General features: G+C 44.3%; 1 protein-coding gene across 4 annotated transcripts in view; it reads right to left on the bottom strand.

Moving 5' to 3' along the window:
• Nucleotides 1-18,258, bottom strand: part of NAP1L4 (nucleosome assembly protein 1 like 4) — a 77,979-nt gene that overhangs the window by 12,307 nt on the left and 47,414 nt on the right. For all 4 annotated transcript variants that reach the window (XM_068260665.1, XM_068260666.1, XM_068260664.1 and 1 more), the window contains exons 7-13: nt 17,639-17,710; nt 14,217-14,356; nt 12,748-12,893; nt 11,224-11,246; nt 7,191-7,310; nt 6,825-6,854; nt 6,539-6,595 (exon numbers count right to left, since the gene is read on the bottom strand). In XM_068260665.1, the coding sequence (XP_068116766.1) occupies nt 6,539-6,595; nt 6,825-6,854; nt 7,191-7,310; nt 11,224-11,246; nt 12,748-12,893; nt 14,217-14,356; nt 17,639-17,710 (588 nt within the window). The remainder of the gene's footprint in view (nt 1-6,538; nt 6,596-6,824; nt 6,855-7,190; nt 7,311-11,223; nt 11,247-12,747; nt 12,894-14,216; nt 14,357-17,638; nt 17,711-18,258) is intronic.

Raw genomic sequence — 18,258 nt, 5'->3', positions numbered from 1 at the left:
ATATTTATTTCCTTGTAAACAATGCCAGTTACCTGGCATCCTGCTGATCTTCTAGCATAATTAATGTCAGAGTTAAAACCCTGGACCATGCATATGGCTAATCCAATAAAAAAGTCAGAGTACCTGATCTGCAGCGTGCTTGTGCAGGGTCTATGGCCAAAAGTATTAGAGACACAGGATCAGGGAGACTGCCAGGCAACTGGTATTGTTTAAAGGAAATGCATATGGCAGCCTCCATATCACCGTCACCTCGGGTTCCCTTTGAGGTCTTCATCGGAGCACCCCACAAGAATGGTGGTCTGCTACCCCAAGCGGGCAATGGACTACTGTACTGCCTATTGGCCACTAGGTCACGACCCCTGGGATAGCCCTTTGAGAGGGAACAAGTGAGACTGCATTATCAAGTGCAGAGTCAAACAACAAGCTGATGGTCGTGTGCAGGCTGCCGATAATTGGAGTCAGAGGCCAAAGTTCAGGGCGGGCCGAGGTCAATGACGGTAATCGATCAGAAGCAGGTGGGGCCACATACAAGTACAGCAGACTGACCAAAGAACCATCAACACAAGCTGCAGTGAGTGATGGGCTTGTATAGGGACAGATCTGTGTTTGAACATGAACCTTTGTGAACGATTGTACACTGCGCGAGTAACAGGTACTCCGCACAAAGAGTAAAGCGTCGGAAAAGACTCAATTGGTTTAACCCGCCCAGCGTTCACAATTACGCATAGTGGGCCAGGCGAAGGGGCAAGGGAGCATGACAGCAGCATTTCACCAACCACAACCTCCACGCAGCTCTCCTGATTGCTACATACATCACAGGACAACAGATTCCCGACTGACTGGGGAGGAAGGGTCAGACGTCTGTATGTGTGTGATCGGGGCAAGGAAAATTGGTGTGTCCAGGACAAGCAGCGTCACCTTATCAACTTCCCCTGCAACTGGAAGGTTCACGTGGGAGCAAAAAAAGAAAAAAAAAACCCCACAAATCCACTTACCTGGGGCTTCCTCCAGCCCGTGGCAGGCAGGACGTGCCCTCGCCGCAGCTCCGCAGGCTCCCGGTCTTCTTCGGTAGTGCACCCAACTTGGCCAGGCCCAGCTGCCAGGTCAGGCTCTTCTGCTCTCCAACGTGCGTGTCACTGGTGCTCGCTGACGTCATCAGACGTCCCCCGGGCTGTATTTCCGCGCCTGCGCATTACAGTACTGCGCAGTATTTCCGCGCCTGCGCATTACAGCCCGGAGGAAGTCAGATGTCAGCGCGCCCCCGTGAGGCGCATTTTGGAGCGCAGAAGAGCCCGACCTGGCAGCTGGGCCTGGCCAGGTCGGGTGCACCACCGGAGGAGACTGGGAGCCTGCGGAGCAGTGGCGAGGGCACGTCCTGCCTGCCACGGGCTGGAGGAAGCCCCAGGTAAGTGGATTTTTTTTTCTTTAAGCTCCTGCGTGAACCTTCCCTTTAAAGAGAACCTTAACTGAGGATTTTATAAAAAAAAAAAAAAGTTTCACTTATCTAGTGCCTCCTGCAGCCCCCTGAAGACGTCCTGTGCCCGCACCATCTCAAACTGATCCTCTGGTCCCCGCAGGCAGCTAGTTTCTTTTTCAGTGTCTGACCATTTGCCAGACCGTGAGCCTGCGCGGCTCTGGCCACGTGCGTAGTCGACTGCTCTCTTGCCACTGTGGCCTACCTATGTACGTACTGCGCAGAACGGCCACGGCGGCAGGAGTACGTACGCGACCAGGGCTGCCCGCAGGGGACCGGAGGATCGTTTTGAGATGGCGCAGCCACAGGACATCTGCAGGGGGCACCAGATAAGTGAAACTTTGTATTCCTCATTTAAGGTTTCTTTTACAGTGGTTTGCAAAAGTATTCGACCCCCTTGAAGTTTTCCACATTTTGTCACATTACTGCCACAAACATGCATCAATTTTATTGGAATTCCACATGAAAGACCAACACAAAGTGGTGTACATGTGAGAAGTGGAATGAAAATCATACAGGATTCCAAACATTTTTTTACAAATCCAGTGTTCTCCCCAGAATTTTCTTCCAGCCGGGTGGCATGAAAAATAGCCGGGTGGGGCACAGCAGGGGATTGCAGGCCTGGCGCAGGTTTGCTTACAACATAGGAGGATGAGGAGGAGGGGAGTCGATGACAGCCGGGTGCTCACCAAAATTAGCCGGGTGGAGCACTAGGCTAAAAGAGCCAGGGGAGAACACTGAAATCAATAACTGCAAAGTGGGGCATGTGTAATTATTTAGCCCCCTTTGGTCTGAGTGCAGTCAGTTGCCCATAGACATTGCCTGATGAGTGCTAATGACTAAATAGAGTGCACCTGTGTGTAATATAATGTCAGTACAAATACAGCTGCTCTGTGAGGGCCTCAGAGGTTGTCTAAGAGAATATTGGGAGCAACAACACCATGAAGTCTAAAGAACACACCAGACAGGTCAGGGATAAAGTTATTGAAAAATGTAAAGCAGGCTTAGGCTGCAAAAAGATTTCCAAAGCCTTGAACATCCCACGGAGCTCTGTTCAAGCGATCATTCAGAAATGGAAGGAGTATGGCACAACTGTAAACCTACCAAGACAAGGCTGTCCACCTAAACTCACAGGCCGAACAAGGAGAGCGCTAATCAGAAATGCAGTCAAGAGGCCCATGGTGACTCTGGACGAGCTGCAGAGATCTACAGCTCAGGTGGGAGACTGTCCATAGGACAACTATTAGTCATGCACTGTACAAAGTTGGCCTTTATGGAAGAGTGGCAAGAAGAAAGCCATTGTTAACAGAAAAGCATAAGAAGTCCCGTTTGCAGTTTGCCACAAGCCATGTGGGGGACACAGCAACCATGTGGAAGAAGGTGCTCTGGTCTGATGAGACCAAAATTGAACTTTTTGGCCAAAATGCAAAACGCTATGTGTGGCAGAAAACTAACACTGCACATCACTCTGAACACACCATCCCCACTGTCAAATATGGTGGTGGCAGCATCATGCTTGGGGGGTGCTTCTCTTCAGCAGGGACAGGGAAGCTGGTCAGAGTTGATGGGAAGATGGATGGAGCCAAATACAGGGCAAACTTGGAAGAAAACCTCTTGGAGACTGCAAAAGACTTGAGACTGGGGTGGAGGTTCACCTTCCAGCAGGACAATGACCCTAAAGATAAAGCCAGGGCAACAATGGAATGGTTTAAAACAAAACATATCCATGTGTTAGAATGGCCCAGCCAAAGTCCACTTTGCAGTTATTTATTATTATTTTTTTAAATGTTTGGAATCATGTATTTTACTTCAAGAGGGCTGAATACTTTTGCAAACCACTGTAAAACAAACCTGAAGCGAATATAAACTTATGAGATGAGTTGTGTAGTACAGATAAGAAATATGACATTAGTAGCAAAGAAAAGAGTGTCATTGTTTTCCAGTACAGGAACAGTATACACATATATATATATATATATATATATATATATATATATATATATATATATATATATATATATATATATATATATATATATATATATATATATAAAAACTTCAGTTACAGTATCTATGCAAAAGAGCTTCTCTAAGCTATGCGACCCACTGGGTCAAATACAGTCCTGTTTTCAGAAGCACTTAAAGTGAACCAGAGACGTAGCACCCTCATGTATTTTACCATATACAGTAAAGGCCAAAAGTTTGGACACGCCTTCTCATTCAAAGAGTTTTCTTTATTTTCATGACTATGAACATTGTAGTTTCACACTGAAGGCATCCAAACTATGAATTAACACATGTGGAAGTATAGTACATAACCAAAAAGTGTAAAAACTGACTATTCTAGGTTCTTCAAAGTAGCCACCTTTTGCTTTGATTACTGCTTTGCACACTCTTGGCATTCTCTTGATGAGCTTCAAGAGGTACTCACCTGAAATGGTTTTCACTTCACAGGCTTGCCCTGTCAGGTTTAATAAGTGGGATTTCTTGCCTTATAAATGGGGTTGGGACCATCAGTTGCGTTGTGGAGAAGTCAGGTGGATACACAGCTGATAATCCTACTGAATAGTCTGTTAGAATTTGTATTATGGCAAGAAAAAAAGCAGCTAAGTAAAGAAAAACGAGTGGCCATCATTACTTTAAGAAATGAAGGTCAGTCAGTCCGGAAAATTGGGAAAACTTTCAAAGTGTCCCCAAGTGCAGTCTCAAAAACCATCAGATGCTACAAAGAAATTGGCTCACATGCGGAAAGGAAGACCAAGAGTCACCTCTGCTGCGGAGGATAAGTTCATCCGAGTCACCAGCCTCAGAAATTGCAGGTTAACAGCAGCTCAGATTAGAGACCAGGTCAATGCCAAACAGAGCTCTAGCAGCAGACACATCTCTAGAACAACTGTTAAGAGAAGACTGTGTGAATCAGGCCTTCATGGTAGAATATCTGCTAGGAAACCACTGCTAAGGACAGGCAACAAGCAGAAAAGACTTGTTTGGGCTAAAGAACACAAGGAATGGACATTAGACCAGTGGAAATCTGTGCTTTGGTCTAACGAGTCCAAATTTGAGATCTTTGGTTTCAAGCACCGTGTCTTTGTGCAACACAGAAAAGGTGAACGGATGGTCTCTACATGCCTGGTTCCCACTGTGAAGCATGGAGGAGGTGTGATGGTGTGGGGGTGCTTTGCTGGTGACACGGTTGGGGATTTATTCGAAATTAAAGGCATACTGAACCAGCATGGCTACCACAGCATCTAGCAGCGACATGCTATTCCAACTGGTTTGCGTTTAGTTGGACCATAATTTATTTTTCCAACAGGACTTCGGACTCAATTCACTAAGATCATGCTGGAGATAATAAGGCAAGAGAAAAACTTACCTCCACACAGTGAGAGAGTTATCTTATCTCTTCATTCCTTAAGTTACCTCCTCTGTAGTTATTTTCACACGTAGTTAATTAACAGCCCTTCTTTAACTCTGGAGTTATTTTAAGGATTGAAGAGTTAACTTAAAGACAGAAGAGTTAACTTTAGGTTTGCCTGAAGTAAAATGTTTCCTGAATACGACATGCTTCATCACCATGGTGATAACTCTAGAAACGTTATTAAAGACAGGAGTTAAGCTTAGTGAATTGAGGCCAATGACCCCAAACACACCTCCCGGCTGTGTAAGGGCTATTTGACCTGAAAGGAGAGTGATGGGGTGCTGCGCCAGATGACTTGGCCTCCACAGTCACCAGACCTGAACCCAATCGAGAGGGTTTGGGGTGAGCTGGACCGCAGAGTGAAGGCAAAAGGGCCAACAAGTGCTAAGCATCTCTGGGAACTCCTTCAAGACTGTTGGAAGTACATTTCAGGTGTCTATCTCTTGAAGCTCATCAAGAGAATGCCAAGAGAGTGTGCAAAGCAGTAATCAAAGCAAAAGGAGGCTACTTTGAAGAACCTAGAATATGACAGTCAGTTTTTACACTTTTTGGCTACGTACTATAGTTCCACATGTGTTAATTCATAGTTTGGATGCCTTCAGTGTGAATCTACAATGTTCATAGTCATGAAAATAAAGAAAACTCTTTGAATGAGAAGGTGTGTCCAAACTTTTGGTCTGTACTGTATATCAGTGGGAACATTAGAGAGAACACCTACCCTGCTCTCCGTTTCATTCTTCACTGCTCAGCCTGCTTGTTATCAGCCCTGATAAAATCCCAGACTGAGCACTCAGTCTGGCTTTGCTCAGTAATCATTATAGCTGAGTCATTATAGCAGAGCCAGAAGGGGGCAGGCTTGGGCTTGAAAAGACATCAGAGAAGACAGACTCTGAAACACCTGTTCATTCTGAACATAAAAAAACTTTTACAGCTAAAACAAAAAGACTTCCTTTCGGTTGTCTTGGGCTTGTGGTCACATGATTATGCCTACAGGAAGGGACCTACCATAAAAGAAGTCTACTGTAATTGGCCAAGCACTGCTGTCCTGCAGTATATCTGCATTCAGTACACATTAAATAAAAGGCTTTTTTCATTAGTTTGTTTAGTTGTGCCGTCACACATGCCTCAACCATGAACATTCTATAAAAACAAAAAACAATCCCACAAGCTACAAAATGCCAGCGTACTCCCAGCAGAAGACCTGATGCACAGCGTGGGATTGAGATAGAGGGCCACTCCTTGCTGCCCACAGCCTTGATATCGGTTCATTAGCTCCTCCTAGCGGTTTGCGCATGACAGGAAGGGGCGGGGAAGCCTCTGTTAGAGTGGTTCTGTGATTGCAGGGTTTCCTGGCCACAGCAATAATTGAATTTATGCATATGTTATATTAACTAAAGCAGCTTGGAGCTGGTCCAATCAAATGCAGCAGGAGCAGTACCCGATTGGTCCAACTCGAAGCTGCATAAGCTTGGATACACTTTGCATCTCATTAGTCGTCCTTTGCACCTGACACAGCAAAGTCTGTTTATTTACAATGTGAAGGTCTCCTCGTACTGGTGCACCCCTCCCCAGCTTCAACCGTAGAAACCAGGCTGAGAGGATGGAAGGGGGGAGAAGGTCTTTGTGAAATAAAAAAAGGAACTTACTTTTACTGGTTCATCATCATCGTCCTCACATTCGCCATCGTCATCTCCTTCCATTTCCTGGGAAGTAAAAGATGTGAATTATTTCTCACGCACGCAGCGGTTTGTGCGACCATGACCCACGGCGGTCTCTATTACTGATAAAGCTTGTGGTTAGATTTCCTGTAGAGCCCTCTGTACCCACCACAGATACCTCTCCTGTGTACCTGGCACTAGTCACATGATGAGCATATAGGCCCTGCACAACATACACATAGATCACATATAAATGAGGAAGCATGTTACTCACCTCCTCCTCTCCTTCCTCATCCTCTTCAAACTACAGGAAAAGAAACAGAACAATCAGTGAATGATGACACCAGAGCATGCTAGGAGTACAGTCATGTTCTGCCTGCTCTCTCTAAAGTACAGCCTCCCTGCCCCCCTCCAAGTCATGTGGCTAAAGCTGTCACACAGAGATGCAGAGATATTACAGCTGTTGTACAGAGTACACAGTATAGACAGGAACAGGAAGGACTGCACAGAGCAATGATCAGACCTGATCTACAAGTCATGTGAGTAAAGCTGTCACACAGGGATGTAGAGATATCACAGCTGGTATACAGATATACAGCCGGTATACAGTATGGAGAACATGTAGTTATAAAGGACTTACACTCTCTTCATCCTCGATGGCTTCTCCGGTGAAATACAGAACGGCTCGAGGCACGATTCTCTCCCGGAAAAAGTGGCCAAGCTCAAAATCTGCCGCTAACGAGTTCTCCGTCTCTTCATCCTGCGACCAAACAACTCAACAAATGATCACACCACGAAAAGGAACACTTGCCATAGCAACGTCGTCCATCAGTCATTTAAAGAGAATCTGTGAGTTTAACCACTTTTCATCCAGACCTGGTTTACCCTTATGGACCAGAGCAGTTTTGACGTTTTAGCTATGCAACTATTTAATCAGCAATAACTTTATCCCTACCTATGACACCTATATAAAATATATATTGCTTTTTTTCCCAAACAAACTAGACAAAAAAAAAAATAGGAAAATAAATAAATATGTCTCAGTTTTACCAATTCCAGTTCAGAAATAAAAACACTACTGTAGATAAAAAATCCCCCAAAACACAAATTTAGTTTGGCTATTTCAACCGTTTATCACACAAAACTTAGATTATGTTCCTGTCACAATTTATATTGAATATATTGGATTCTGAAATAATGCTACAGTGTGTATTTTTCACTATGAACTGAGAAAATAAAAGTATTTTTAATGGTAAAAATCAATTTCACTGGCTCAGGGAACATATATTCCCCTTCACCAATTAGTGTTGCAGCAGGTAGTACCAGAGGTTTTGCACAAATGCAAGCCCAGTCAAGCACAGCTGAGCTTCAGCTACAAGCCGTATATTCTCGTGGCTTAGATGAAGTCACAGAGGATGCAGATATACTGTAGCTGATGCTAAAGTGGTTAACAGAGGCAAAAGTTAGATACTTACCTCGGTTGAGGGAAGCCTCAGCAGGGAACATCTCCAGGCATTTGTGGGCCCATATTCCTGTGCCACAGACATCTGTAGGCGTTTAGGACAGTTTTGGCTCAGTGCCAACTTTCTCCTTTACTTGAAATATGCAAATTTATGAAACTGTTACTGCAAATTTATGCAGCATGAAAATTCACCAATCAAATGCTTTTACTGCAAGATTTGTTTAGTTCATTTTACATTTTCTTAATAACTAGCATAATTCTCAAACATCTCACATCCCAATAGCAACCCTACTGACTAAAGGACTTTGGTACATGTAGATGTGGGAAAGACATTTAATAACCGCAATTCAAACTTAACTGGCACTGGTGTGTAGTTTTTTAAAGGAGCTTTGTCACAAAAATCTTAAAAAATGTAAAATACATGTAAACATATACAAATAAGAAATATGTTTCTTCCAGAGTAAAATGAGCCATAAATTACTTCTCTCCCATGTTGCTGTCACTTACAGTAGGTAGTAGAAATCTGACATTACCAACAGGTTTTAGACTAGCCCATCTTCCCATGGGGGGTTCTCAGGGTTTTCTTTATTTTTAAAAGCAGTTAGTGAATGGCAGCTGCTTCGTCCAACTGCCGAAGAAGTGTACGGTGAGCAGGGAGGCTGGTCAGCATCATTGTAAAAATCTTTTTCAGGGAGTGTCTTTATAAAGAATAAAGGCCATGCTGAGAATCCCCCATGAAGAGATGGACTAACCCAAAACCTGTCAGTAATGTCAGATTTCTACTACCTACTGTAAGTGACAGCAACATAGGAGAAACGTTATGTATGGTTAATCTTAATCTGGAAGAAATGTACTTATTTGTATGCGTTTTCAATTTTAAGATTTTTTAAAGGATAACTTTAGTGAGAGTTATATGGAGGCTGCTATATGTCTTTCCTTTGAAGCAATAACAGTTGCCTGGCAGCCCTGCTGACCCTCTGCCTCTAATACTTTTAGCCATACACCCTAAACCAGCATCCAGCAGATCAGGTGTTTTTGACGTTGTCAGATCTGACAAGATTAGCTGCATTCTTGTTTCTGGTGTGATTCAGACACTACTGTAGCCAAACAGACCAGCAGGGCTGCCAGGCAACTGGTATTGCTTAAAAGTGAATAAATACGGCAGCCTCCATATATCTCACTACAGTTGTCCTTTATTAACAGAAAAAAAAGAAAAAAGCTCGATGTCTGAGGGTTGCCTGAACTAAAAATATGGACAAGTTTCCCTTCACACTTTTTCATGATAGTTAGTGGTCTTTAAAAAAAAAAAAAAAAAAAAAAAAAAAACTATAGTGAAAATAAAAAGGTAATCCATTTTTTTTTTTTTTTAAATAATTTTTAAATGTAGTCAGTGTTTTCCCAGTGTAAAATCTTTCCTCCACCTGATTAACATTCTGCTATTTATCACAAATGGAGACAGCTTTAGTCCTGCCAGGTGCAGCTCTGCAGGATGTTTGTTTACTGAGAGTTCTACAGTCAGAAAATATATGGGCCATTGCACACCAAAAACCGCTAGCGGATCCGCAAACTCTAGCGGGTTTTGAAGCGGTTATTAACCACTTTGTCCTCGACGTATAAAAACGTCAAGGAGGACAGGCGCGCTCCCGCGGCCGATCGCGCGCGTGCACTCCCGGCCGCGGAGTCGGTAGCCACGGAATCAATTTATCGGGCTATGGAGCCCGATCATTGATTCCTCTCCCCCGCTGAAAAAGCGACAGCTTCTCTCGGAAGCTTCGCTCTTTCTGAAGCTGTGTCCCTCTAAGCGTACATTGTACGCTTAGAGTGACGTCATGTAAAAAAAAATCGAGATTGCCATCTTGTGGCCAAAAAGTAAAACTACAAGTAAATTCCCCAAAACATTACCATACACAAATATTTCCCCAAATAAAACTTTTATATCCCACCCTCCCAAAAATGCCCACATAAAATGTTTAATAAAAAAAACAAAAAAAACATTACTATAAAAAAAAAACAAACAAAAAAAAACAAATATTTACCTAAGGGTCTAAACTTTTTAAATATCTATGTAAAGATGAAATATTTCTCTCAATTTTTTTTCATAAGCTTGTAAATAGTGATGTATGCAAAACGGAAAAAATGCTCTTTTATTTCCAAATAAAATATTGTCGCGATACATTGTGATAGGGACATAATTTAAATGGTGAAATAACCGTGACAAATGGGCAACAACAATACGTGGGTTTTAATTATGGAGGCATGTATTATTTTAAAACTATAATGGCCGAAAACTGACAATGAACTTTCATTTTTTTTTCTTACTCTTCCTGTTAAAATGCATTTACAGTAAAGTGGCTCTTAGCAAAATGTACCCCCCAAAGAAAGCCTAATTGGTGGCGGAAAAAACAAGATATAGATCAGTTCATTGTGATAAGTAGTGATAAAGTTATAGGCTAATGAATGGGAGGTGAACATTGCTCGGATGCATAAGCTAAAAACGACTGAGATGTTAAGTGGTTAAGAGTGATTTTCTAAACATGCCTTGCATTTTTTGGAGCGTCTTGGTGTAGCGTTTTTATATTTTGTTACAGTAATGCTGTTACTGAACAGCTTCTCTAACAAAACGCTTGGAAAACCTGCTCTGATCTAGCGTTTTTCAGAGCGGTTTTCCACTCTCCTAGACTTTACATTAAAAGCACCTCAGAAATCAGCAGAAATGCTGCAGCCCCCGAGTTTGCGTTTGGGGGAAAAAAACAAATAAACCGTTCCAGTGTGCTCCAGTCCATTCACTTTCATCAGCCAAGTGGTTCCCCCCCCGAAGAGTTTTAAAAAACGCTCAGAACCGCTCTTGGTGTGCACCAGCCCTGCCTGCTACTCCAAAATGTTCTGAGAGGAGAATTTCGCACAGCTAAACAGCCTAAGCTAAAAAAATCATTGGGAGGGCAGAGATACATACTAATATACAGAACTTTATAAATATAGGATTTTTTTTTATTCTAAATCCAGGATTATTACCATAAAAGTTGGTATCCTAAATAATTTACTGCATTCTACTATATGTCACTACAGGGCCTCTTTAAGGTATGTGAAACTTGAATCCCCCATACTCTCAGCGTGGAACTCTGAAATAAACTGACACCTCCCTGGTGACGTCTCTCTGGTGTATAACGTGAGACATGTAAAGGAATTCTATATAATTCAGCGATTTACTCACCATTTCCTCCCCTTCTCCAGATGCTGCCAAGAGAGAAAAACAAGTGTAAATAGACTCACTAAATTCAAAGCATGAAAAAGAGACTAATGAAACTATTTACACAAAATTCAATGCAGATTATGCACTACAGATGGCGCAATTACTTCAATTTATCCAGTTTCTAAAAAACGGCAGCTCCTTCCTGATGCTTTACAGCAGGGGTCAGGAACCTTACTGGCTGAGAGCGCCATAAATGCCACATATTTTAAAATTTGTATTTCCATGAGAGCCATACAATATGTTTCAAACGGGAACAGTGCGCATGTGCAGCATAGGGCTCACCTCCCTGTTGACATGGTGATGTCCAATGTATTAGAGAGCAAGGAGGGAGGCACCGCTTCTTTTAAAATCCCTTTATTCCGGTGGGGGAAGATGCAGGTACATAGCAGTGGGGGTAACAGATTGGTTTAAGCCAGCGAAACAGCTTTTAGGCATCCGTTACCCCCACTGCTATGTACCTGCATCTTCCCCCACCGGAATAAAGGGATTTTAAAAGAAGCGGTGCCTCCCTCCTTGCTCTCTACCACATTGGATTTCAAGCTGCGTTCTGGACGTGCACGCTCTTGGTTCCCATCTCCGGTGTGTCTGCCCTGCTACATTTGGTGCCAGGTACTGTGTCTCCATTTCCACTTCATGACATGGTGATGTGTATACAGTTGATCAGCAGATCAGCAGCGTGACAGACACGTCTTCATCTTCTGTTGGGTTTCAGCAATCAGCAATTTCCCCCGAGAGCCAGACAGGAGAAATACCAACTAACAGCTTGTACAATTAGCTAGCTGACTTTGGGGGCTAATTCACTTTGTAGGACGAGATCTCCGCACTTTGGCTCATTAGGCTGCCTGTCAAGTGACAGGCAGCCTATTTGGCCAAAGTGCAGGGATCTCGTCCTACAAAGTCACTGGACCTTACAGGGTCCAGGGTGGGACAAGTGGAGCAGCCGTTAGTTTTGGTGGGAGTGCGAGTAAGTTAGCAGTGCATGCTACAGCAGTAGCGTGCCTACTTTGAAAATTTTACTTGCGCTGCCACACTAAGCTGCGCTGCTTGAGCCGTGCAGTTTAGTGAATCAACCCCTACTGATTTGTCTGTGAGCCAGATGTAGCCACATCTGCCTCCCGAGCCATAGATTCCCTACCCCTGCTTTACAAGGAAGAGGTAGCAACAGGACAGACTGCTCCTTCCTGATACCTTACAGGAACGCATGGGTCAGACTGCTCTTTCCTGACACATCACAGTAACAAAGGAGGTCCAAGGACAGACCACTCCTTCCAGATGCCTTACAGGAAACTGAAACTCACAGGACAGACCGCATCTCCCTGACAGGAACTCATGGGTCAGACTGCTCTTTTCTGCTGCATTACAGTAAAAAAGAAGTCACAGGACAGACCACTCCTCCCTGACAGGAACTAAAGGGACAGATTGCTCTTTCCTGACGCATTACAGGAAACCATGAAGTCACAGAACAGACAGAAGGTGCAGACTCACCTTTCACAGGGCTAAAGAAGTTAAAGAAGGACTCGTTGGGGACTTGTTTGGTGATGGTCCTCACAGTCCCACGTCCCTTGTGCTTCTGCTTCTTTTTGATTGTTTTGACTGTAACATTCTTGCCCTTTTTCCAGTCGATAGTACACCTAGTTTCAAGGGAAAAATAAATTATTCTCATGCTCTTCTCAAATCTGAGCATCGTACAGCCTCTTCACTGCAGGACTAACAGTCCAGGAATGACTGCAGGGATGGCAGATGCGGGACTGACCGAGATAAGGCCGGGGAGAATCTATGCTCCCCACTATTTGTTTTGCACTATGTACAGCGCTACGCAAGATGTTGGCCCTATAAAAACTATATAAAAGATGATTTCTGCTCTGGAGAAGTCCAAGGAGAAGTATTACCATGGTCAGGTTCAGGATGAACTGTCTCCAATTTCTCGAAATTTTCCTATTGGCTCTTCACTGTAATGGATGGCTTTACAGACCAACAGGGAGGAGAAGGAGCGGAGATCACTTAAAAGGGAACAGAGCACCAAATTTTTTTTTTTTTTAATAATTATCACCGCCCCATAAGGGAGGTTATAAATGTATACTGCCATGGGGGAAGCACCATAACTTGTGAATGGAATGCTGCTACTCTGGTTCCCCCGTTATCTTTGTTTTGCAGCGGCCAACAGTTTGTGTCTTCTGCCAGTTTTGTGAGCGTGCCGCAAAGCATCCTGGAAGTTTTAGTCCAGGAGATTATAGAAAATGTACTCGCATCCATGGACTGCATCTCCCAGCATGTATTGCGCTACGCTCACAACAATGCTGGGCAGATGCAAGCTGTGGCCGAAGTGAAGTTGGCGACGGGGAACCAGAGGAGCAGCACACACCGTACGCTAGTAATTGTGCCCCCCCCATGTCAGTATCACTTTGGGGAGGTGATAATTTTAAAAAAAGTATACCCATATAGCCTTGAATATAAGTCGACCTCGTGTATAAGTCGACTCCCTCTTAGAGGACATCCGAGGTGAAAAAAAAACTGATGAGAAAAACAAATTGTATTTATCCTCCTCCTAAAATAGACTTTGGATATCTCAGTTTTCATTTTATATTTGAATCTAGTTTTTACGGTTTCATTGTCTCTGCTCAATGACACGTTGACGTATGCTAGAGCTCGAAATCTATGAATTTTTATCTCTTTCCTGCCATCAGAAGCACTGATCCGCTTGTGCAGGAGGGGCTCCATGCTGCTGTGTAGGCTGTCAGTGCACATGCGCAGTGGGGCCACACCTGTACAGGGATGGGTGCACCGTAAAGAAGAGGGTCCCGCGAGCATGAGTGGGCTGCAGGGGGCTTAGAGAAGCCTCTACTGAGGGAAGTATGTAACACTTGCTTTTTCCTCACAGGATTAAGTGATGCGAGTTATTCTGTTCCTGTAAATATTTCTGTATTTCCCAGGACGGCTCGCAGACAGACACTCACCCCTCACAGTCGATGATTTCAGGTCCCTCGAAGGAGAAGGGGTCTGTGGAGTCAGGCTCAGATTTCATCTTGTACGTCTTTGTCAGGACTTGGTTATTGAAAAACTCGTTGGCTCCGAAGTGGAACTCTAAAGAGAAAGACTGAAAGACCACAATCGTTTATCAATAACGATAATGTTACAACTGTGAAGTGAAGGCAGGTAAGACATTGTGCTGCAATGCATGTTGGGAGATGTAGACCGGGAGAGTATAGAGAATGTTCTTGTATCCTCAGACTACATGTCCCAGCATGCATAGCGGCAATCACGCTCACAATACTGCTGGGAGATACACACTGCGGTCGGTATGAAGCAGGGCTGTGGAGTCGAGGGGTCAGAGCAATTTTGGGTACCTGGAGATGCGAGTTGGAGTCGGTGATTTCATAAACTGAGGAGTCGGAGTCGGGAGTCTGAGTTGAATAATTTTGTTCAAAATCCACAGCCTTGGTAAGTATTAGACTAAGGAGTCGGAGTCATTTTGGGTCGGAGTCGGAGTTGGTGGTTTCATAAACTGAGGAGTCAGAGTCGGAAGATTTTTGTACCGACTCCACAGCCCTGGTGTGAAGTGAATATAGTGACCTTGTCTCCCAAACCCCCAGTGGCAGTTTAGAGCAGGGCTGTGGAGTTGGAGTCGAGAGATCATAGTAATTTTTGGGTACCTGGAGTAGTACGTTTCATAAACTGAGGAGTCGGATGATTTTTGTACCGACTTCACAGCCCTGGTTTAGAACCTCCCTCAGGGGGAGGTAAATTTTTGTAACCACATATTCCTCATAGAAAAGGAAGTTCAAATATATAGGGGGGTGGGGGTGGTAGATCTCGTGGGCTCTGCAGTTTCTAAAGTAGCTTTCAAGCCAAAAGAGTGTGGGCATCCCCTACCTTCAAGACAAGAGGTAGCCAATTACAATTACAATTACAGACATTACAATGGTTTAGGCAGGGTTTATTGTACTTAAATAACACGTTAAGTAAGAAGAATATGAAAGCTGCCATGTTTATTTCCTTTTCAACAATACTAGTTGCCTGGCAGCCCTGCAGATTTATTTGTCTGTAGCAGTGTCTTATTCACATCACAAACAAGCATGCAGCTAGTCTTGTCAGATCTGACAATGTCAGAAACACCTGATCTGTTGTATGCTTGTTCAGAGGCTATGACTAAAAGTATTAGAGGCAGAGGCTCAGCAGGATAACCAGGCAACTGGTATTGCTTCAAAGGAAATAAATATGGCAGCCTCCATATCTCTCTCACAACAGTTGTCCTTTTATTTAAAGAAAATCTGTAGCGAAAAAAACCTCCCCTGGGGGGTACTCACCTCGGGAGGGGGAAGCCTCCGGATCCTATTGAGGCTTCCCCCGTCCTCCTCGGTCCCACGGTGGCGGGTATGTAAATATTTACCATTTGGCTCCAGTGCAGGCGCAGTATCGGCTCTTCCCACAGAGATAGGTGGAAATATCCGATCTCCGTCGGACCGCTCTACTGCGCATGTGCAAGTCGCCTGCGCAGTAGAGCAGACCCGACGGAGATCGGCTATTTTCGCCCATCTCCATCAGAGGAGCCGCAACAGCGCCCCCGCTGGAGCCCGAAAAGGTAAATATTGCACCGGCTGTTGGATTTGTCGCCTGTGCGTTCCGGGGGCTGCAGCGAGACCGCCGTGGGACACAGGAGGACGGGGGAAGCCTCAATAGGGTCCAGAGGCTCAATAGGGTCCAGAGTACCCCCCAGGGCAACTTTTTTTTCAGTACAGGTTTTCTTTAAGTATGCTAACTGTAAACCTATATGACCGCTGCAGTAATGCTGCCAGCACTCATAAGTCTATTTGCTAGACAACCTCTGGAGAAGAAGATGTGCAGCACATGCGCTCAACTCGTGGTCGTCCACGGCGAGGCCTGTTCTGAGTGCAACCTGTCTCGTTACATCACTGTATGGTCTTGGCCACAATGCTGCAGCTCAGTTCCACAGCACTGGCAATCTTTTTATAACCTAGGCCATCTTTATGTAGAGAATCATAAGCGTTCTCTGTCATGAGTTGCCCTGCTGAGCAGCTAGTGATCAGTATAAGAGCAATAGCACTAAATATAACACACCTGCTTCCCATTCACGCCTGAGACTATGGAATACTAATAAGTCACATGACCCCAGGCAGGGAAAATGTCTAATTGGGCAGACTTGTGACATTCCCCACATAGGGGTGTCCTCACTTTTGTTGCCAGTGGTTTAGTCGTTAATGGCTGTGTGTTGAGTTATATTGACGGGATGGGGAATTTACACTATTATAAAAGCTGTACACTGACTGCCTTACATTTTATCGCTGTTTCATATCTTCAGTGTTATCCCATAAGAGGATACAATAAAATATTTACAAAATCCTGCCTTTAACCACCTGTTAAGTGCTTAAAGTGAGATAACTGGTTTGTGGCTGTTGAGGACCGCAGTGTTAAAACCCCCTAAACACCATCCTGTCTTTTCCCTAATTGGCCACTGCAGCTTTAAGGCCAAGCTGCAGGACCGCACAACACAGTACACAAGTGATTTCAACTCCCCCTTTTCCCCCCCACCAACAGAGCTCTCTGTTAGTAGGGTCTGATCGCTCCACATTTGTTTATTTTTTTTTATATAAATATTTCCTTTTAAAAAAAATAAAAATAGCTTTTTTTTTTTTTTTATTTCTTTTCCTCTGCTCCCTCCCTACCGCCACCAGCGAATGAGGGTGATCAGCTGTCATAGGCCTTAGCCTATGACAGCCGATCACTGTCCAGCTTATGGAGGGGACAGCCGTGTCATACAGTACAGCGTTGCTGCCGATCGCAGTGCTGTACATGTAAATAGACGGCGATTACGCTGTCTAACAGTCTCCCGAGAGACGACTGCCGGTCGGAGACTGAAGGCGGGGCGAAGCTCCGCCCCCCGAGGAGATGCGCGCAATCTCCTTCAATAGCCAGCTCCAGGACCTGACGCCAATTGGCGTTAGGCGGTCCTGGGGCTGCTGCCACGTCCACACCCATTGGCGTGGGGAGGTCTTTAGGTAGTTAAGATACTGCACTGCTGTTGTCTGCAGCCAGCAAAAGTTGCCGTGCTGTACATTCTTGGAATGCCTTGATCTCTCACTCCAAGCAGAAAACAAAAACTTCAAGCAGAAGTCCTCTTTTATGGCCTCTCACTGTCCCCTAGTGACAAGTGGCCATAAATACACATTACAGCAGTACTAATTAGAAGCAAGGAAATGTAACAAAGAAATGTAAATTTTTTTTGCTAAAATAAATTGGCCTGGAGCACTTGCAAGCACCAGCTACTAAAGGGTTAATTAATTCAATAGATGACTGATGGCTTAGCTGTTGCTAGTAAATAGACAGAGATATGGCCTCGCGCACCGGCTCCGATACTCACCATTGGCTGTGCAGTCCCTGAGAATTTCACTTTCACATCCTGAAGATGCTTCAGTATTGGCTCGTCGTGTTCCTATAAACAGAGCACGTTCCATAATCAAATGTGTCAGTGTGGAAAGCAGGAAAAGATTACAGACAGGGCCAAGTCACACAGAGATGTATACCCCGACATGCCAGGATTGTGCAGTCATTATTATGACAGAATATTTATATATAGAGTGTGACATCTAACCCCATAATACACAAATATGGTGAAAGTAAATACACTCCCAAACAGCCATAATAAATGATGCAGCATCCGGGGCGATTCATTCCAGGCAGCTGCGACGCACGTGATTGGCTGTTCTCTGGAAAGAGTCACTGAGTACTGAACAATGGCAGAGCAAGTGACAAGCAACATCGTCCAGTGACATCGTCAAAGAGGGGGGAGAACTTTCCACAAACGGGTAAACAGTAACTTCACTCCAGATTTAACTTTCAAATTAAATATGCAAATTTATTTTTTAAAAAAAAGGACCTCACTAGCGGTATGGACAAGCCTGACTCATCCCTAATAAATTAGCTGGATTAGGCAAGGAGGAGTCAGGCTCATCCAGTAATTACACTTACCAGCAGCGTCGC

This window comes from Hyperolius riggenbachi, chromosome 11, assembly GCF_040937935.1.
Source record: "Hyperolius riggenbachi isolate aHypRig1 chromosome 11, aHypRig1.pri, whole genome shotgun sequence".
Taxonomy (NCBI): domain Eukaryota; kingdom Metazoa; phylum Chordata; class Amphibia; order Anura; family Hyperoliidae; genus Hyperolius; species Hyperolius riggenbachi.
This window is presented reverse-complemented; position numbering and strand designations above follow the sequence as displayed.